The 23,139-nt window shown below is 37.7% G+C and overlaps 1 protein-coding gene across 1 annotated transcript in view; it reads left to right on the top strand.

Moving 5' to 3' along the window:
- Window positions 1-979: 979 nt before the first annotated feature.
- The window catches only part of Gmd (GDP-mannose 4,6 dehydratase), an 86,227-nt gene continuing 64,067 nt past the window's right edge, over window positions 980-23,139 (top strand). The window contains exons 1-2 of the mRNA XM_090378607.1: window positions 980-1,211; window positions 12,723-12,855. Coding sequence (XP_090234733.1) covers window positions 1,143-1,211; window positions 12,723-12,855 — 202 coding nt within the window. The 5' untranslated portion in view covers window positions 980-1,142. The remainder of the gene's footprint in view (window positions 1,212-12,722; window positions 12,856-23,139) is intronic.

Consider the following 23,139-nt stretch of genomic DNA (forward strand, 5'->3'; position numbering starts at 1 on the left):
CATTACTGATTGGGGGTGGCGGTAGTTTAGTTTAGTGATTACTGAGTGTATAATTGCCATGTCATGTGTTGGTGTGTGTAGGGGCTAGTAATGTGGAACATACGAGTCCCTTCTCTGAAAAATAATTAGAAAACAATTTGTGTGCATGTGGCCTAATCCGGTCCTTATATCATAAGAGAATGGGAACTTTAGGTACAGTTATAAACTAAAACATAGATTTTCAACACTTCTTACTACATGTATATAGCAATCCAGAAAGATTAGTCAGCGAAAATGCATATTGGATAAGGTTTCCGGTGTTTTCTATATTAGTGCGAACGATTAAAACAAAATATTGAGGTTTCCGAAAACACTTGGTTCATGCGATTATTTTTATTTGCTTGTATTTATAAATGTATTTGCGTTTTTGTGCATATTCCTTGTTCATTGTAGTAAGGTTTTAGGAGCATCAGAGACGAAGACCATATTGCTTTTTATATATTGTCTGTAAATTACGTGTGTTCTGAGGTCGATTTTCTATTTGCTGGACGAAAAGTCTGAGACCGACTAACTCAGCCACGTTGTGAAAAGGACCCATATAAATTCTTCCCGTCATCGACAGGACTCGAATTCAGGTCTTTCCACCCGGTATTGAGAGGACGGCGATTCTACCAACTGTGTTACCACGAGGACTGTTCCTTATTCCTTTTGAAATCGAGGGTACAACCTCATACACAGATGCGTAAGCGCTCGTGTGCTGTTGATCGTACTGATCATTCATGCTGCTACTTTCCGTCTGCTTTAAGTGAAGTGGATTCCGATTTTACTTCTAGCGGATGTTGATTTACACTGAAACAGGGGACTAGACCAAGAAGGTTAAGTAGATAGTGAAAATCGAGAAAATTGACAGTAGTTACTGTAAATTTTCTCGGTTAGGAGACGTTAACAAACTACACGCCTTCTAGTGGCGTGGATGTCGTATCAACATGTACGTGCACAGTTTGAAAACAAGCCGGTCAATCAATCAAGATAATTGTGTGTGATGCAGGTGTTTGTAGTATTACGAACGTGTCTTTATTCATTAAAACACTATCGGTATAGCACGTAGAGGAAACTGAAATAAGTGTTTACGTGGACTGTTTTTACTGTATTTGATTTCAGATATGGCTGCCTCGGATGTTAATAACTGCGGCGATCGAAAAGTTGCCTTCATAACAGGTATTACAGGGCAGGTAAGTTTTGCTCACCAGTGCGTTTATAATTTATGTGCTGCGATCAGTTCATTTATATTTTTCTGTGAATATATGATTGCCTTCGTTTGGGATTAAAAATTCATATGTACTTAGTAGTCATCGACCCGAATATATTAGTATTGGCAAGTGATGCAAGGAAGCAAGGTTATACAGCATCATCAAAAATGAAATAAAATAAACAACAAAAAAACACTACCACATCACCTGTCTACCCCCCTTTAATAATACTAGCCAACATAATCTTTATATCCACTAATATATTAACTGTTTTCATTCAATTTTTATGTGTAGAATTCAGAAATACTTAAAATGTCACATCACATCACATCACAGTTTCTGCATATACAGTTTTTGTGTCTAACAATAATGTGTATCTCACCACAATTTAGGAAAGTAGATATGACATCAGTCTGTTGTATTGCCTGCAAATAAAAATTATTGTATGTGTTCGTAGAGTAATATTGGAGGGTTAACATGTTCAACTTGTCTGACTGCTTCCCACTTCTCTCTTTCAGTAACAGAAAGACAGTTATACAACAAAACCTCAGAGGAAGAAAACCTACAAATCCACACTGTCACTAAACATGCATATCCTTTGTAGTTTGGTTGCAAGATCAGTGTTCAGGACAAAATTTGAGCTCCACATATGTGGTATTACCTGCATTACAAATCTAATTGGAAAAATTAAGACTATACCTTTTGCCATCCGTGTGTAGCAAAAACTGTGCAATCACATTGATGATTGCTCCTTCTGCATGACAAGTATTAGCAATGTCCAGCAAAAGCAAGCAGCATCAAATATCCTAACATGTCATCTACAATAAGACCTGTTGCACATAATGAAGCCCTGCTAATACCTGATACCCCAGAATCATGGGATAAGGGAAGAAGTGATGAACATAAAAAGGATTCTTCATTTGCTGACTTTGCAAGAATAGTTGAATGACTTAGTTTGTGATTTAAACTTATCAAAAGAACAAGCAGAATTCCTTAGTTCTAGGTTACAATGGTCGAAGTTACTTAAAGCAGGATCTAAAATTGCAGTATATCGAAAATAGTATTTAGAGTATTTCAGTATTTTCACAAAGTGTTTTTAGAATATCTTTTGTGTTTCTGTAAAGATATTAGTGGCCTTCTGAATGAATTGGGCATAGAATACAATCCTAATGAATGGCATATATTTATTAATGCTTCAAAATTAAATTTAAAATCAGTTTTGCTGATTGTGGAACTCCATTTCATCAGTTCCTCTACCCCATGTTATTGGCTTGAAAGAAACATGAAAATATATCCTGTTATCATAATGTACCCTGACTTTGTTTGAAATGTCGTTGGTGGTCTTAAGGTAACTGGATTACTCATTGGTGCAGAGAGAGAGAGAGAGAGAGAGAGAGAGATTGTTGTTTAAAATCCCCCATTGTAAGACTCCCTGATTTACTGGCCCACTCTATTTCCCTGTAAAGTATACTCATCAGAGTCATTAGGCCTATAGCACACTCCTCTCAATTTTGATCTCCCAATGCTTATGTCACACCAAACTGACTCGACACTACACTGTCCAGCGATGTCGACTGGCTTCACTTCCTTGGATTTTATGTGTTTCTTAACTAATAGCATAACCCCTCCTCCCTTCCTATCCTGTCTATCCTTTCTGTAGACGTTGTACTCCTCAAATTCCAGTTCTGCATTCCTTATATCTGTGTGACACCACGTCTCTGAAATCCCAACAATATCTGCCTCAAATTCATCAAATTTATTTACTAAACTCCTAGCATTGGGTACACGCAAGTATACATGCACCTGTTTCTATTCTTAGCTACCCTAACATAACCCATGTGTTTACTGGAATATCACATTTGGTATATCATAATTATACCATATTTTAATTATACCATATATCATATTTGGTATATCATAATTGGAATATCATATTTTTGGCTGAAACAAGAAGAAGAAATGAATCACTTATAAGTTTATCATGTGGAAATCTTCTGTACACCAATGGAAACAGTAAAAGGAGTGAAGGTGGAGTTGGCTTTCTGGACCATAAAGATATTAAAAACAACATTTTGGAATTCAAAAGTACATCACCAAGGGTGTCAAGACTATTACTCAGGATTTATAAGCGGTACAAGCTAAAGGTTTTAATGATTTATGCACCAACATCGAGCCATGATGATGAAGAGGTTGAAGGAATGTACACCGAAATTGAGAGTCTTCTATGTGAGCAGAAAACACACTACACTATTATTATGGGTGACTTCAATGCTAAGGTTGGAAAGAGACAAAACAGCACAGAAAGGGGAACTATAGGAAATTTTGGAATTGGTGAAAGACTTGTGGAATATGCAGAATCTCGAGGAATGTCAGTGATGAATACGTTTTTCAAGAAAAGTGGACATGGAAGAGCTCAAATGGATTAACAACTAATGAAATCGACTTCATCCTCACTAAAAGAAGATATATTGTGAATGATGTTACCGTCCTGAACATGGTAAATGTTGGAAGTGATCACAGGATGGTAAGATGCACACTTGATATAGATGTAAGAAAAGAAAGGAAACAACTGATTCAAGTAAATAATACGAAGCTCTTTGAGATACCAGAAGAGGAGAAAAAAGCAGTATGGAATTTAAGAACAAGTTTGAGCTTCTGCAGACTTCTCAGGAGCAAGATATTGACAACGAATACTACAACTTTCTGAAAGTGATACAAAGCCCAAGAAACTTATAGGTAAAAAGAAATCCAAAGAAGAAAAAATAAGTCAAAAAAACACTTGTCATGGCAAACCGAAGACGACAAATGAAGAGCAAGATAAACACCGACAAGGATAAATTTGAGTATACTGAGTTATGCAAAGCCGTCAGAAAGAGACTGAGAGAAGACATAAGATGATTTAACACAAGAAAAGTAGAAGCATTAAGGGAAAACAAAGGACTTAAATCAGCAGCCATGAGCAGGAATACAGAAAGACAAATGATACTGAAACTGAAGAATAGCGATGGCGTTCTTACAAATAGCAGCCTACCTGGCAACCCAAAGGTTGCGGGTTCGATTCCCGCCTCGGGCTTGGATCAAAGTACTGCAAAAACCTTGGGAGGTGCATTATGGCCACAGAAGCCTATGCGCCAAGAACTACCAAAAAAAAAAAAACAAATAGCAGAGAAGGCATAATTTAAATGGCAGAAGACTACTATAGAAAATTATACAAGGATGCCAGCAGTGAGAGGAAGATGGATCACAAATTAGTAACACATACTACATTCCCGATATCCTTTCCTGATGATGTAGTAGTAGAACATGCATTCAAGAAAATGAAAAATCAGAACGCCCTGGGGAAGATGAAGTTACTGTAGACTTGTTAAATTTGGGAGGAAGAGACATAACACAAAAACTGGCAAGACTCTTCACAAAATGCATTAGAAAAAGGGTGATGCCTAAGGAGTGGAATAGTGCAATAATAGTTTTGCTGCATAAGAAAGGAGATAAATCAGAAATTGGAAATTATAGACTAATTAGCTTGTTATCTCACATCTACAAGTTGTTCACAAGGGTCATTACGAACAGATTAGAAAGAATACTTGATGAGAATCAACCGAAAGAGCAAGCTGGCTTTAGGACAGGATTCTCAACTATGGATCACCTTCACATAATATCACATGGAGTTGGAGAAAGCAAATGAATAAAACACCGTTATGCCTGGCATTTGTGGATTATGAAAAGGCATTTGACTCCATACAGCATAAGGCAATGTTTCAGGCACTGGAAAGACAAGGCATAGATACCCCATATATTATGATTTTGAAGAAAATATATGAGAATGCTACCTCTTTTATTAGACTAGACAAAGACAGTAGCAAATTTAAAATTGAGAAAGGAGTTCGACAAGGAGAGACAATATCTCTGAAGTTGTTTACTGCTGCCCTTGAGGAAGCTTTCAGAAGATTGGACTGGTCGCAGAAAGGAGTCAAAATGAATGGAAAGTACCTAAACCATTTATGATTTGCAGATGACATTGTGATCATAAGCCATGACTGCAAAGAATTAGAGGGAAAATCTTAATCAGTTATTTAGAATTAGTAAGGATTTCAGACTAAAGATGAATATGGCTAAAACAAAAGTAATGATAAACAAGTATGTCACAGAAAGGGATATAATCATTGAAGGAGCAGTAATTGAAAAGGTGGATTCATATACTTATCTAGGACAAGTCATTAACTGTAATAATGATAAATGGCTGGAAGTCAAGAGAAGAATAAATTTTGGATGGATAGCACTCAGTATATAGTCACATACTGAGGAGCAATATCTCAATTTGTCTGAAACATAAAATAATGAACCAGTGTATACTCCCGACCATGACTTATGGAAGTGAAACTTAGGCAATCACCAAAAGAATGGAAGAGAAGCTGAGAACTACACAGCAAAGAATGAAACAAATTATATTAGGAATCAGATTGTTAGATATGAAGAGAAACACATGGATTAGGCAGCAAACTGAAGTAAAGGACATTCTTATCAAAACTAAAGAACTAAAATGTCTTGGGCAGGACACATAGCTCGAAGATATGATGAAAGATGTACTAAGAAAATAACAGAATTTTTTTTTTTTATGTAAACCCCAAAAACTCTAATACCTATGGTACTAAGTACTATAGGTATTAGAACCTATAGTACTTAGTAACATGCTTGGGTTGGAAGTTGAGAAGACGAAAGAAGATATTTGTTGACATTGGACTTGAACTTCTGTAGACTGTAATTTTCAGGAAATACCTAGGAAGGAAGGTTGTTCCAGAAAACGGCAGTTGAATGAATAAACAAGGAAGATGAAAAGTTGGTTCTGTGAGTTTGAAGTTGGACAGTAAATAGATGTTGGCTGATGGTGGCATGTGTTCGGACTGTTTTGAAAGAGAGAGAGCGGGAATTATAGAAGCCAATTCAGAAGAACAGTGTTCATGGAAATATCAGTAGAAGAGGCATGCAGCAGAAACAGTACGTTTATGAGAAAGCGAATGCAGAGACTCTGTTAGAGATGAATCATTAATTAACCTAACTGCCCTCTTCTGAACAGAATCAACAAGCCTGAGAGAGGTTTTGGGGGCACCACCCCAGATGTGATGTGGGAACAATATTCCATGGTAGAGTGGATTTGCGATTTGTACAGAGTGAACAGCTGTTTGGAAGAAAAGTAACGCCGAGAGCGAAAGAGAAAACCAAGTTTTTTAGATGCAGAGAAAGCAATATTTGTAATGTGCTTGTGCCAAGAGAGATTAGAAATCAGGGTAATCCCCAAAAGAGATATATCATTTTGCCTAGAAATCGGAGTGTCATCAAAGATAAGCATAGGAGCAGAAGAATCCTTTTTGCAAGATATAAGACAAGGCTCAGTTTTAGAAGGATTGAAATTAACGAAGTTGTCTTTGCCCCACTGGAGAATTACCTGGAGATAGGCATTTAAGGAATTGGTAGCAGATTTTCGAGAAGTTGAAGCTGATTGAGCAGGGCAAGGTTTCTCAAAATGGAAAGTGGAATGCAATGTGCTATCATCGACAAAACTATGGATAGGATTTCCAGTCAATGGAAGAAGGTCATTAATATACAAGAGGAAAAGAGTGGGGGAAAAAACTGAATATTGGGGGACACCGGCATTAGTGGAGAAGTTAGAAGACAGAGAGCCATCTACCATCACCCTCAGTGAGCGATCAGAGAGAAAAATGGATAACAATTACAATACCCCCAGGGGCTCACATCTGGTGAGTATGGGCTTGGCACACCCAGGGTCCTGAGCTGGATATCATCATTCTTCTCTTTCTTGGTGATTCCTTTCCACTTCTCTCTCTCTCTCTCAGGGTAATAGGGAAATTTTTTTTTTTTTTTTTGGCTGGTGCAGCATAAGCCTCAGGCTTCCTTGCTCCATATGGCTAATAATAATAATAATAAAAAACAGTTGACAAACCATAAGATGGAAGCTTGTTTAGAAGACCTTTATGCCAAATACGATCGAAAGCCTTTGAGTTGTCAAGAGCAACTGCTTGTGTTTCACCGAACTTTTCCATTGAATTAGTCCATAAATGGGTGACATAAGCCAGAATATCACCAGTGGATCGACACTGACGGAATCCGTACTGGCGATCGTTGATCAGACGGAAGGTTTCTAGGTAGTTTAAGAGTTGGCGGTTAATTGATTTCTCCATTACTTTAGAAAGAGTAGAAGAAATTGCAATGGGATGACAATTGGATGGGAGGGATTCATCACCCTTTTTAGGAACTGGCTGAATATGAGCAAATTTCCAAGCAGAAGGAAAAACACCTTTGGAATAAGAAAGTAAAAAAGGGTGGCAAAGAACAGGAGTAAGTTCAGGAGCACAAGTTTGGAGAACAAGTGGAGAAATATCATCAGGACCTGGAGCTTTCTGAGCATCAAGATTCGTCAAAATCCTTCTGACATCCTTTTGACGGAAGACCACAGGAGGCATTGAATGGAACTTGTTGGTAATGGTGGGAGGTGTTTTACCAAGATCATTAATACATGAGTTGGAAGAAAAATGGGATGCTAGTAGTTCAGCTTTATCCTTGGCTGAAGTGACAACAGACCCATCTGGTTTGGACAGAGGTGGGTGCAGAAATGGGAAAAAGTTGCGGCCAATAGCTTTGACAAGTGACCAGAATGCTTGGCTACCATTAGGGCAGGAAGCAAGTTTTCTACTGTTTGCCTGTTCAAACTCTAGTTTGGACTCATTAATAACTGCTTTACAATTGTTGCGAGCTTTGGTGTAGGCAGAAAATGAAACTGAAGAATTAGAAACAAGCCAATTACGATATGCAATGTTCTTCTCTTGGACAGCCTTAGCACATTTATTGGAAAACCAAGGTTTAGATAAAGAACGAGATTTTAGAGTGGAGTGTGGGATAAAGGATTCCATTCCTGCAAGAATAATTTTACTGGAACGATCTGAGCAAACGTTGACATCAGAAGTTTTGAAACAGTAATCCGACCAAGGAAAAGAAGAAAAGAAATCTCGCAGTTCATCCCATTTTGCATTCTTGTAATGCCAAACAATCCGAGGTTGGGAATAGCCATGAGATAAAGGCTCAATTTGAGAAGAGACAATCACCAAGTTTGATCTGAGGTGCCTAAAGGAACTCTCACTTCGACTTTGTACTTAGAAGGGTTGTTTGTGAGAAAAAGATCAAGCGTGTTGGCTGTATGGTTAGGATTGTCCGGTATTCTTGTAGGTAAATGAACAATCTGTGCAAAGTCATTAGTAATTGCAAAAGCCTCAGCATCTCGACCAGCTGGGTCGATGTGACTAGAAAACGGAGCTAGCTGGAGTTGTGAACATTAAAATCAGCAAGGAATATTACCTCAGCGTTAGGAAAATTGGACTGGAGAAAGTCAAGTTGCAAAGAGAGGAAGTCAAAGAGCTCCAAGTGATTAGTGGATTTGGGAAAATGGTAGAGACAGTAGATGAATTTGACAGAATGAGGTAGAGAGATTTTAAGCCAGAGAAGATTGAAAAGAGGAGATTCCAAATTACCAAGTCTCTAACAAGGAATATTGGAACGGATATATGCACAAGTAACACCTCTGAGGCGAAAGGAATAATACAGCGAATAATTTGGGCAACTGAGATGAGCAGTAGTTGAATCAACCGATAACTGAGATTCTGTCAGAAAAAGTACGTGGGGTTTGGCAGACTGCAAGTGGAAATGGACATCGTTGAGATTAGAATTGAGACCACGTATATTTGTGAAATGAATTAGGAAGTGTTTGGGAGGTTTAGGTCTTTTCGCAGATAAGCTTTCTCTATTAGTTTGACAATTCATGGTGTATTCAATAGTAAACAAAAGTGGGTGGGATATGCTATAAGAAGTTTGTTATGTTTGTTATTTGGTTTTTAGGAGCATTAGCAACTAAGGCCATATTGCTCCGGGATATGCAGTGGTTATTCCCTGACCTTTCCGCATCCTCCGTATTTGGTAGTGACGGGCTCGAACCCCGGTCTAATCAAGAAGCGTGTGCTATGCACTGCTGCTCCTTCCCACCTGGCTACGGAGGCGCCAACTGTATGAAGTAGTGAAATTTTTGTCTATGGCATACACATGGTAAGAATATTCCCAGATCCTTGACATAACGTGGCCTCGAAAATTCCCCCCACATACACACTACTCGGATTCCATCCAGCCACTATCTGACAGAGTAGAGGTAGCAAGATTATACACTAGCTGATATGGAAGCCTCCTAGACAGTTACCAATAGGTTTGGTCTGGTGTACTAACTAATTGCCTGACAAGACCTCCTGTAACTCTGGTCAGACAAGACTTCCTCTTAACAAAACCATGCTGTGTCCGGAGCTATAACTGAAGTCTTGTCTAGATGATCCTGCACTGCTTCTTTAACCAGTGCCTCCATTAATTTCCCTGGAACAGAGGTTAAACTAACAAGGGTTTAATTACTTGTGTCGCCCTTTTATCCTCCTTTTTGAATTGGGGTCACATTTGCACATCCCCAGTCCACGGGTTCCTCCCCTGAGTCCAAGGAAGTTTTCGTAATTATGACTAAGGGTTTGCTTACTTCCGTTGCTGCCTCCTTTAATATAACTGGATAGATCCCATCAACCCCACCCCAGGTGCCTTTCTTATGTTTATATTCAACAATTTCTTCTCCACTTTGCTCTCAGTTATTACAAAATTATCTAGCTCACTGCCAGAGTTTAATTCACCTCTGGCATTTCTCCTCCCCGAATAACTCCTCATGTGTGAGTGTAGATGCAAAATACTCATTTAGGTTGTTAGCTACCTGAGCAGGATCATGAACAGTTGAACCATCGATATCCAGTGGACCAATCTGATTCATCCCCTTCCTTCTAGAGTTTATATAAGTAAAGAACTCTTTGCATCCTTTGCCAAAGATTTCTCGTAATCTGCCTTTGCCTGCCTAACCTCCTTTGTGACTTGGTTACAGACCAACTTATATCTATCATAGGCTTTCAGGTCACCCATTTATTTATATTTATCCCATGCATTTTCCTCTCTGCCATATGTTTCATTAGTTTATCAGACTTCCATTTAGGCCTAAACCTTGAACAATATTTTTTAGTTGGTATGAAAAGCCTGTTAGCTTCCAAGATTAATTCTTTGAATGCTTCCCATTTTGAATTTGCTGTTGATAACATCATCAGTTGGTCCCACCGAATAGAATTTTTAGTAGTGTCTCAGATCACCGTAGTCACCTTTACCCCTGATGGTAGTTACCTCTTTGAGTAAATCCCATTTCAGCACGTGATCACTGTCACCTAGTGGTTCCTTTATCTGCAGATTCTTAATGCATGAAGAATCACTACTGATAATCAGATCAAGAGTATTACTCCATCTAGTTGCCTTCCGAACATGCTGCTGTAGAAAACAATCATCCAATAAATCCACAAAACCCTTGCTAGTGTGTGAGTGACCAAACCACAAATTCCAGTCAATATCTGGGAAATTAAAATCTCCCATTATAAGACTCTCTGATTTACTGGCCTACTCTTGTCTCCCTGTACAGTTGTTTATTATACTCATCATAGTCATTAAGCCTATAACACACTCCTACTCTCAATTTTGATTTCTCAGTGCTTATGTCACACCAAACTGACTTGAAACTGCACTGTCCAGCCATGTCAACTGGCTGTACTTCCTTGAATTTTTTTTATGTGTTTCTTAACTAATAGAATAACCCCTCCTCCCTTCCTATCCTGTCTATCCTTCCTGTACACATTGTACTCCTCAAATTCCATTTCTGCACTCCTTATATCTGTATGAAACCAAGTCTCTGATATCCCAACAATATCTGCCTTTGATGTTTTGACCAACACCTGAAGTTTGTCAAATTTATATACTGAACTCCTAGTACTGGTGTACACACAAGTATACATGCGCCTGTTCCTATTCTTAGCTACCCTAATACAGCCCATGTGTTTTCTTGTACCGCAATGATTTCCTGCAGTCTCTGAAATCCCCTGCATCTTGTTTTCCAAGCTGCTGCTCATTCCAATAGAAGCAGTGCAAGAATCAGTTTCACCTCTGCCAGCGGCTACTTTTAATCTATTAGTCCGTGTACCCCCCCCCAAGCTAGAAGTTTTCCGACCCACCTAACAGTGCCTCGATAGCATCAGCAAATATTCTTGCCCGCTTTATATTTAAGCGTATCCCATTCATGTAGAACCAGTCACTCCTGTTAACAAGCATAGATCAGGCTGAGAAGAATTCTGCCCTTTGAGCCTTGCACAATCTCTGCAGGGCCGAATTGAACGACAAGGCTTTCATCATATACTCCCTCCTGTCCTGCCTGGGCAGAATTGCAGACACTTTCAAATTCAATCCTAATTCACAGCTCTTTTTCAACAGTGACCTGTATTATTTTGATGGTAGCATGTTGCTCTCTTCACACTAGCTCATTACACATCCTGCTTCATAGCTGGAAGCATTATCATGCTGAAACATTTGTCTCTTAAAATTGCATTCATGTTGAATGGTTAGAATTGTCTAGAATATAATGAAAAGGCATTCATTCATCATATCATCTACAAAAATCAGTAGTTCAGTGCCATGCCACTAAATGCATCTTCACACCATGACATTTTCCTTTGTACATTGTACAATAGTTATGATCGCTGTTCTTTACACCATTTAAAAGGCCTGGGATTGCATCCTGTCAAGCCAGGAAGAGTTTTTGTTGATTTGTTTTTGCACATTTTGAGTTTTTCTTGGGCAAGGGTTCCTTGCCCTCCTCCCAGTTCAAGAAATGGTTTTTTTTTTTTAATCCAGTGAAACAAGCGACTTGACTATAGAATACATCTGATTTTTAGAGCCACAGTACAGTGATACCTCATAGATTGAGTTGTTTTGTTTCAAAAACCAAAGAATAATTTATATCCATTGTCATTGTACTATTGTAATTGTTATCGAGCATTGACGTTTGTGATTGTCAGTTTTTCTGCCAATGCTTGTCCATACAAATCATTTCAATGCAATGTAAGGATCATGCTTTTAATCTCTCCTGGACCTTCTGAGTGATTTTGCTGTAACTATAGTGGTGATCTTATTTGGCAACATGTTTGACCATTCAGTTGCCTCTTTCTATCAAATATGTTGTGGCTTTTCTGTAATTCAGCTTTTAAATCTCCTTTCATCTTCCACTTCTATACAGTTCTACACGATTGTTTGTGGAACTTCAGAATCTTCAAAATCCATCTAACTCCAGTAGGGGCACTAAGATGGATTTTGTCCCAACTACTTGTCTGAATTTGAACCAACTGAACTACACCCTACATGGTATTTCTCATGAAACTGAATATATTGCATTCTACAGTTCAGCTTATTCCCATTTGTTATTGTAATATCCTCTACATCATTAGAATTGTTAATATTTTATATATCATGTGATTATTCTATGATATCCCAATATTTTTAATAACGTAGTGTATGTATACCACTCCTTCAATATTTCAGGATGGTTCATATTTAGCAGAGTTTCTTCTGGAGAAAGGATACGAAGTTCATGGTGTCATACGCCGTTCCAGTTCTTTTAATACAGGACGTATTCAGCATCTTTACACTGATCCATTCACTCACAAACAAGGATGTAAGTCTGAATAGCAGTTAAGTCACATTGAAGTATATTTGTAAATTATGTCAATTTTTGCTAAACTTTTAAAATTATGTATCTCAATAAACAAATTAAAATTAGTAACAAACTGCTAGCTAAATCATTTAACAAGTGATAGATAGAAGAAGGGAATAATAAACTGCCATAAAGTTGGGTATAATACAGTTGAGTACAGTTCAGTTAGAGTATGATCCATGATATTAATAATAATCAAAGTGCCAATAGAGAAGTGCAATTAGAATACATAAGAAGGAGAAATTTCTTTCAGAGAGTGAGTTCATACAGTCAGACTGAATTGTGCTAGGAATGTGGGTAGAGCAAATCCTTAGGGAATAAGAATATGGGTGAAAGACAGGGGATAAGCAAAGTATGAAAAATCTCCAGAAAAGAGAGCTAAAAATGGAGACATTGTTTTGTGTACCCCTACTTGATTGAAGTGGAAAAGTTGTAGAAAGCATAGCAGAAGTGTTGGTTGATCTGAATATGTACTTTATAACGATCTTTACAGTTGAAAGACTATTCTAATCATGAGGAGTCAGGCTGCTGAAAATTAAGTGATATATCTATCTCAGAGAAGAGTTGTAGGAGAAACTACTAATTCTGAGTGAAGGCAAGGGTACAGGAGTGGATGGTATACATCTTACTAAACTAAAAAAAAACTGAATGTGAGTTCATCATCCTGATAAGAATATTAATGAGATCATTAGACACTTGGGTGCCTTCCCCTGACTGGAGAAGCCTTAACCATAGACTCCCATCCACAAAAAAAGGTTCAAAAGATGTGATGGGAAACTACTGACCAGTAAGTTTGATGCCAGTATTAGGAATGATCATGAAGTCTGTGGTTAAAGATACCATACAGGCCATCTCAGTAAAAATAGTATCCTTGATCACAGCATGAATTCATGAAGGAGAAGTCTTGCCTGACTGGTCTAGTTAATTATTATGATGAAGTCATGAAACAGTTGGATGCACGAACAACTTTGACATTATTTACCTTCATTTAAGCTTTTAGTATTGTTCCTTATAAAAGATTATTATGTGAACCGTAGAAAATTTGGATTAATGGTAAGATCCTTCCCTCTCTCAAGGGCTGGCTAAAAGATTGGAGACAGCCAATGATCATTAGCATTAGCATTAGTAGAGGCATATGATGAAATAAAGCAAGCTTATGCAGCATCAGCCAAAAAAAAAAAAAAAAAACCACTCCCATTTCACCCCTCCGTTCGTTCGAAATACCTGTCCAGCTGAGCCTTAAATTTATTTAGGCTATCAACTTCCACAACAAGGGATGGAAGTCTGTTCCACCAACCAACTACCCGTTGGCTAAAGGCAAATTTTCGCACATGTGTCTTTCCTCAATTTGAATTTATGCCCTCTCAGGTGATTATTCTGAGCAAGAGGAAGAATCCCATCAGCATTGAGCATGCTCAAACCATTCAAGGCTTTATACATCTCTATCAGATCATCTTGCCGGTGCCTAGTCTCCAGACGCTGTAATTTGCAAAACTTAAGCCTTTCTTCGTAAGAGCAACCCTTTGTTCCATTCACTAATCTTGTTGCCCTTCTCTGTACTTGTTCCAGCAGCTCTACATCCTTCTTGAAATGAGGCCTCCAGACCTGTATACAGTACTCAAGGTGTGGCCTAACCATTGCCTTATATAAGGGAATAATCACCTCCTTATCCCTGGTAGAAAAATTCCTGTATATCATTGACAAGACACCATGAGCTACTCTTGCAGCCCCATCTGCACTGCTCAAAGAACTTCATGTCTGCCTGCACAATTACCCCCAAGTTCTTTTCATTCTCTACCACTGTCAGTGTAGTACCATAGAGTTAATATGTTGCTGTGGGGTTACTGTTTCCCATATGTAGTACTTTACATTTGTCAATGTTAAACTTCATTTGCCACCTCTCAGCCCATCTGCTCAACCTTTCCAGATCCTGTTGCAGCAGCATAGCGTCAGTAGTGTCCTTAACAACCCTGCCAACCTTTGTATCGTCTGCATACTTGGACATTAAGCTTGATATACCATCATCAATATCATTTATAAATACAGAAAACAACAATGGACCCAACACTGAACCCTGATGGACTCCACTAATAACTTTAGTCCACGATGAGCAGTGTCCATTGATTACCACTCTGTCTTCTCCCCCTCAACCATCCCTTTATCCATAGCAGCAATTTGCCTCCAGTGCCACACTGCTCCAATTTGTGCAGCAGTCTTCCATGTGCAACAGTATCAAAAACCTTCCAGTATCCAGTATCAAAAACTTTCCAGTATCCAGTATCAAAAAGCATCAAGTTCTTTTGTGACTGCATCATAGTATCCAATCAAATTGGTCAGGCAAGACTTTCCCTTAACAAAACCATGCTGTGTCCGAGTTATAACTGAAGTCTTGTCTAGATAATCCTGCAGTGCTTCTTTAACCAGTACCTCCATTAATTTTCCTGGAACAGAAGTTAAACTCACAGGTCTATAATTACTTGTGTCAGCCTTTGATCCTCCTTTGTGAATTGGGGTCACATTTGCACATCTCCAGTCTATCGGTACCTCCCCTGAGTCCAAAGAAGCTCTCATAATTATGGCTAAGGGTTTGCTTACTTCCTTTGCTGCCTCCTTTAATATAACTGGATAGATCCCATCCACCCCGGGTGCCATTTTTACGTTTATCTCCTCCACTTTCCTCTCAGTTATTACAAAATCATCTAGCTCACTGCCAGAGTTTACTTCACCTCTGGCATTCCCCTTCCTGAATAACTCCTCATGTGTGAATGTAGATGCAAAATACTCATTTAGTTTGTTAGCCACCTGAGCAGGATCCTCAACTGTTGAACCATCAATATCCAGTGGACCAATCTGATTAATCCCTTTCCTTCTAGAGTTTACATAGGTAAAGAACTCTTTTCTGTTTTTCTTTGCATCCTTTGCCAAGGATTTCTCATAATCTGCCTTTGCCTGCCTAATCTCCTTTGTTATATCTATCAAGACCAGCTTATATCTATCATAGGCTTCCATGTCACCCATTAATTTGTATGTATCCCATGCATTTTTCTTCTCTGCCATATGTCTCATTAGTTCATCTGACATCCATTTAGGCCTAAACTTTGAACAATATTTCTTAGTTGGAAGCCTAGTAGCTTCCAAGATAAGTTCTTTGAATGCTTCCCATTTTGAATTTGCTGTTGGTAACATCATCAGTTGGTCCCACTGTATAGAATTTAAATACTGTCTGCCTTTACGAAAGCAAATCATAAATGGATATTCCTCAGAGTTGAGCACTGCAGCAGAGTCTTTCAGTGATCATTATTAGGACTGCTTCTGTTTCTTATCTTCCTTAATGACATGAATGAGGGAGGGCAGAGGAAGTTGTCAAAGTTTGCTGATGATTTAAAGGGAGTTTAACGACCAGAATCAGCCCATTTTACTTCAGTATGACTTAAATTGGTTGCACAAAATGGTCTGAAAAATAGCAACCAGAGTTTAATGCTTTGAAATATAAGGTTTTGCAGCTAGGGGACAAAATGACCCAACTTTTACAAATCTTTTATATCTTCACTTTCTGTTTCATAGATGTTACGCTTCTACTTCATTTGGAAAATGAAGCTTGTCAGCTATTCGGGTGAATCTCTTCAAAGTAATCTCCTTCTCACTCTATATACTGATTCCAACAATTCTGCAACTTCTGGAAGCAGTTCTGACAAGCTTCTTTTAGAAGTGCTAATAGTTCTTGTGTCACATTTGGAATAATTTCCTCGGTTGTTGCAAATCACAAATCTGTGATCATTCAACGGGACTTTAAACTTGGAAACAAAAAGAAAAAAAAAATCACAGGTTACTAAGTCTACTCACTATGGCAAGTGGAGGAGAACCACAATGATCATTTCTCAAGAAATGGAAAGCATCAAATCTGCAATTGCATTATTATTATTATTATCATCATCCATTTTTGCACACCAAAGGTTCTCCCCCCCCTGCCCTGAACAGCCAGCAGGCTAGGAGGGTGTACAAATATTTGGTAAAAACAGCATACAATTAAATACATATTTTCAAAGTATTCAAATTAATGGAATTAATTAGAGAGTTATATTTATTTAATAGAAGGTAACAATTCACTTTAATATTAAATTGGCTTTAAATAAATTAAAATAGAAATGTATAGATGGGTTGATTTATATATCTGTTCATCAGAACTGTCAAAACTATTTTCTTAGATTTTACATTATATTATTGTATTAAATTTTTTACATACTATACATTTCTGAATTAAATTAAAAGTTCAGTTCTTATGGTAGTTCTGGTGATTTGGTCCGTAATTTGGCTTTTATATGCTTTTTTCCCCTTCAAATTTATTTGGATCTATTGCATTGTCATTATTATTATTAGCTATGTGGTGCAAGGAACCCTGAGGCTTATGCTGCACCAGCCAAAAAAAAAATTCCCGAGTTACCCTGTGAGAGAGAGAGAGAGAGAGAGAGAGAGAGAGAGAGAGAGAGAGAGAGAGAGAGAGAGAGAGAGAGAGAGAAGGGAATCGCCAAGAAGGAGAAGAATGATGATAGCAGGACCCTGGGTGTGCCAAGCCCATACTCACCAGATGTGAGCCCCTGGGGTGGGTTAATGAAGCAAGTATGAATTTTCTTAGTCTTACTTTTTGAGACATTATCACCAAATGGCATCTTGCAATTGCTGTAGAACTGCTTTGTACTATTCTAGTGTTTGATCACTCAGGACAAATTTATAATGAACAATGTCCTGTGAGTAAAAAAACTGCAATGAGTATGATCTTCACATTTGCTTAAGATTGTTTTATTTTATTTTATTTATTTTTGCTCCTGGAGAAGATTGCATATTCCATCATAAGAATGAACCTTTGTTTCTGAGTTACAGTCATATACTCACTGTTCATCATTGGTAATGATTTAAGTAATAAAATGTAGTTCTTGCATGAATATCCCGACATGCAAGGACTCACTGCTCTCTGTGATTATTAGTGAGGGTGCAAGGCACAAATTTGGCTGAAATGCATTGTATTCTTAAATCTTTTGTTAAAATTGATTGACATGCTCCATGAGAAATATAAATTTCGATGTCAACTTTGTGGACAGCTAAATGTCAAGATGTGACCTGACCATTGCCTTATCCTCTTGTATAAGGCAATGGTCAAGCCACACCTTGAGTACTGCATACAGTCCTGGAGGCCCCATTTTTGGAAGGATATAGAGCCACAGGAATGAGTACAGAGAAGGGCAACGAGATTGATGAGGGGGAACAAAGGGGTGCTCTTACCAAGAAAGGCTTAAGTTCTACAAATGCAGCATCTGGAGACTAGGCACCTGTGAGGTGATCTGATTGAGATGTATAAGGCTTTAAATAGTTTGAGCAAGTTCAGTGTCGATGGGATTCTTCCTCTTGCTCAGATCACGCACTTGAGGGGGCATAGATTCAAATTGAGGAAAGACAGTTGCAGAATAGATGTATGGAAATTTGAATTTAGCCAGTGAGTGGTTAATTAATGGAACAAACTTTCATCTGTCGTGTGAAATTGATAGTTTAAATAGATTCAAGGAAAAACTGGCAGATTTTTGGAGCAAATGGCTAGGTGAAATGGGAAGTGTTTTTTTTTTTTTTTTTTGGCTGATGCTGTATAAGCTTGCTTTCTTGCATCATATGGCATTACTAATGCTAAAGTCAGTCACACTTGGTATGATCAAAAATACAAGAAATTAAATAATTGGGTTTTGAAGTTTGAGTTGGGCACAGTGCAAATTGTCTTCAGCAGAAACAAGTGCCACTCTTTAAACTTTGCAAACTGCTGCAAAGTCTTCAAACAATATGTGGCATCTTCTCCAAAAACTGTTTTTAACATTTTTTGGGTTTTTGTTGCACCTTTCTCTAATTTGAAACAAAATTTGATGCAAATTCATTGCTCAGTGAAATCATTCATTTTTAAATGCAGTGAAATACACGAAACATCTTATTCAATGCATGCTTATTCATACTGGCTGCAGATAAACAGGTGATTCATATGTGACTGTCTAGATGAATCAGCAAACATGTTGCAACAATTCACAACTTACTACAATGCTGCAATTTAAAAAAAAAAACAAAGTTGGTCCCTGAACTCTTTGATCACACCTCATATGTGAGCGAGAGCTGCTATTTCAGAAACTGTTAGTTGTGACTGTCTATATGCACTGCAGATGTGGCGGGTGATAGAGAAACTTCCAAATTATTCTCAGTTGCTAGGAGGAAGTACATACATTGAGGTGTCCTCGTCTTATACATTGTGAACCTTCTTCAAGAACAGATGGAGCCCATCCATGTGCAAAAGTTGTGGCCGTTGGTGCTTTTAGCTGGTTGGTGCTTTTTACTGCAATAACTTAGTTTCTGACTAGAGTTCTGTTTGTTGACAAAGTAAATTTTAGAAAAGAAATATCATAATATTCACACCTTAAGTGGATATAAGTGAATATATTTGCTGATTGTAATCATATGCTTGGTGGAACAGAGGGGAAGATATCTTGAAAAATTTTTCTCAGTAAGCTTAAACAAATAATGACTTGCTTTATTCAACTTGGAAGTGTTCTGCTATCTAGCCTGCTTTTATTTTCATGCTAGATAGCCTCAATGAAATTATATGCTCACCTAAAGGATTATGATGCTAACAGCAGTTTGACATCAGTATATGGCTGATCTCTTCAATGGTTATCTGATTAGTTCCTACTAATTGTGCTTTCTCATCATACAGACTGGCTCTACATGCACTTTCTCCATTTGACTCCTAGAAAATGTCCCATTTACCATGTGAGCATATAGGTAGGTTACAACTGATAGATGATCATTACATTTAAGTCTTGACAACCATATGTGATGCAACCAGCACTTTTCAGGGTGAACATGTGGAAATTGCAACACAATTGGCTTGCTCACAAAGCTTGGACTTCCTCTTCTAGAGTCACTGGGACAATATTTTTTAAAGGTATATACTTGAATGGGAATTACCATATGGTACACCTGTGGCAGTGAATGCAACAGGACAACATTACTAGACAATAAGAGAATTAAAAATGGTTTTGACTTCACTTTTTTGTAATGAGTTGGGATTCTCAGCAACAGCTGTAACCTAACCATTTGTACTGAATTAAGAAATGTGAATAAAATGCTGTGATCAACAACCTGTTGATCACAGTGTACATAGCAGTATAGGTGGATTCACCACTTGTCATTTGTTTGGAGAGACTTGAGGAATTCCTAAAGGGCTCTTCATTCAGAGCCATAGTTAGCCAATATCAGTTGGACAGGAGGAGAATTTCCCCTGTATTTTGTGCTTTTCAGCCTGCACAACTTTGGAATTGACCATTGAACACACTTGTACAGATATAATGTACACAACACACATGAATTGGCATGGGCTGCATGTCAGCAAATTTGTTTGATCAGTATATTTTCAATCCCTGGAACATAGTTGATGGTGTGACGAAAAACTAAACCAGTACCTTCTGAAGGTGGGAAGAGTATTAGAGTGGATATAGTTGTATGAATGAGTATTTTCCCCCCTTTTTTTTAATACATTAACTCTGGCCTCCTATCTTTTGGCCTTTAGTAATTGGTGCATTCTATAACCAAAGTAAAAAATGTGCCAAAAAATTCCCAAACCAACCAACTTGTGTAATGTTTTTCACATCCTGCTTATATTCCAACCTATACTGGCTAAACATTTTTTTTTTTTTTTTTTTTTTTGAGGTGATCAGGAATTTATTGATCCATATTAATTAGATACTTTCAGTTCAGATTTGCCATAATAAAAATGAAGCACAAATCATTTCCCTGAACTGAACTAAACATGTTAATGAATTGATTGAAAATTACTCATTAAACGTTACTGATGGAATAATGATAACAAAACTCTAGCATTATAAAATTTATGAATTCTGTGCAGTGTAATGTTATATCAGGTCTGTGCATTATGAAAAGCTTTCAGGGCACCTGAGACCAAAAGACTTCAGAGATCATCTAAAAAGTGAATGGCAAGTAATAGTGGCATATGAGCAAGTAATGCAAGAAAGCAAGCATATGAGCTTTTGCAGCATCAGCCAAAAAAAGAAAAATTACGCAACAATTCCCTCTAAATGTTTGTCCAGTTCCTCCTTAAATTTATTTAACCTATCAACTTCCTCAACAACAGATGGTAGTTTGTTCCAGCAATTGACCACCCGCTGGCTAAAGGCAAATTTCCGCACATCCATTCTACATCTGTCTTTCCTCAATTTGAATTTATGCCCCCTTAGGTTCGTAATCTGAACAAGTGGAAGACTTCCATCAGAATTAGCGTGCCCAACCTATTCAAGGCCTTATACACCTCAATCAGATCACCTCGCAGGTGCCTAGTCTCTGGCCGCTGCAATTTGCAGAACTTAACCTCTCTTGGTAAGAGGATCCCTTCATTCCCCTTACCAATCTTGTTGCCCTTCTCTGTACACGCTCAAGCAAATCTACATCCTTCCTAAAATGAGGCCTCACCTGTACACAGTACTCAAGGCGTGGCCTGGCTATTGCTTTATACAGAGGGACAATCAGGTCCTTTTCCCTGCTAGCAAAATTCCTATATATCATTGACAAAACCCCATGACCTGCCCTGGCAGCCTGTCTGCATTGCTCAGAAAACTTCATATCTGACTTCACAATTACCGTATTTTCCGGCTTGTAAGACGCGGTTTTTTTCGCGAAGAAATACTCGGGAAAATCACCCTGTGTCTTATATGGTCAATATCAGATTAGGCCTAAAGACTACCGCCAATGCATTTTCGATGACGCAGTGCCGGTAAACTGAGTTCAGAAAACTTCCCTTTGAAATTCACACCAATTTTACTTAAGATTTATCTGTTGAAATATATTTTTAACAATTATCAGTGGTTACAATTAGGGCTTGCAAACCGGTTTTATAAACCGGTTAAACCCGGTTTTCATATTGAGTTGTTAAAACTGAAACCGAGCTTCTAAAACCGGATTCGAATATTTTTTTAGTTAGCCCTCGAATATAGTTTTTTGTTGCGCACATTTTCTTTTGTTTGTTCGTTTGTCTGGATCGTTCAACTGCTTTATGTTTTAAACATGTTTTTTATTTTATTTTATGTTTAGGTACGAATCTCATGGGCAAGTGGCCCAAATCTAGGAGCGGTACCTTTTATCTTCCCACCTGTATCATGGCACGATGCAGGTGTACTCATTTACGACTGAGTCGGACCGATAGCGTAAAAGAAAATGCTCAACATTTCTCCGTTCCATCTATCTTGTTCGCCAGGCAAGTTATGGAACGCACCTTATTGATGGTTACCCACTAGGAACAGATTCGCTGAATATTGCATCAAATTTCAATCGTAAAAAGTTTTTTCTTCTTTATTCCTATTAAATTTGTGATCAAATGTTCTCCAAAAAGCAGCTTCACCAAATTTAGCTTTTATGTAATTTTGAAAATACAATAGATTTAATTGGGGAAAAAAAAATTGCGAGTAAATAAATAAAAAAAATTTCTCTCGTGAAAATTTTGAAACTTGCCTCGTTTAGACCTTCATTCAGTGCTTGCGGGAGTGACTCATAGTATTGTGTTATCTTCAATATTTTTATTTAAAATTGTCGGAGATATAAATTCCTACTAATTAATATTTATTACTCTTAATATGTCTAAGATGAAATCAAATGTATGGAATTATTTTGCTCGAAAAAGCAAAGATGAAGCACAATGTTCGAAATGTTAGAAGATAATGAAGTCGTCTGGAGGATCTACATCATCTTTGATGTTGCATTTAAAGAAAATGCATCAGATTGACATTAAACAAGATAACAGTGAACCTCCCGTAAAAATGGTAAGAACATTAAAAAAACTTTATTGTTAAAAAATCTATGGAAGAAGAGATTTCAAAATTAGTTGCTTTAGATGGATTTTCTTTTAATTCAATTGCCAAGAGTGAGTTTATACAATCAAGCCTTCACCTTCAGAGAAATAAATATGATAAATTACCACCAGTCTCAGTGAATGGCATTAAAAATATGGTTCTGAATTATTATAAAACTAAGAAAGAAGAACTCATTCAGCATTTCAAAAATTCATTGGTTTTGGGTGCACGGTATTCATTGACTCTAGACGAATATACGTCTATACAAAATAAAAGGTATATGAATATAAATGTGCATTCAAAAGACAATCATTGGTCGTTAGGTCTTATTGAGATTAATGGTTCACTTGATAGCAGAAGA

This window comes from Mastigoproctus giganteus, chromosome 7, assembly GCF_048544385.1.
Source record: "Mastigoproctus giganteus isolate SK-2022 chromosome 7, ASM4854438v1, whole genome shotgun sequence".
Taxonomy (NCBI): Eukaryota; Metazoa; Arthropoda; class Arachnida; order Uropygi; family Thelyphonidae; genus Mastigoproctus; species Mastigoproctus giganteus.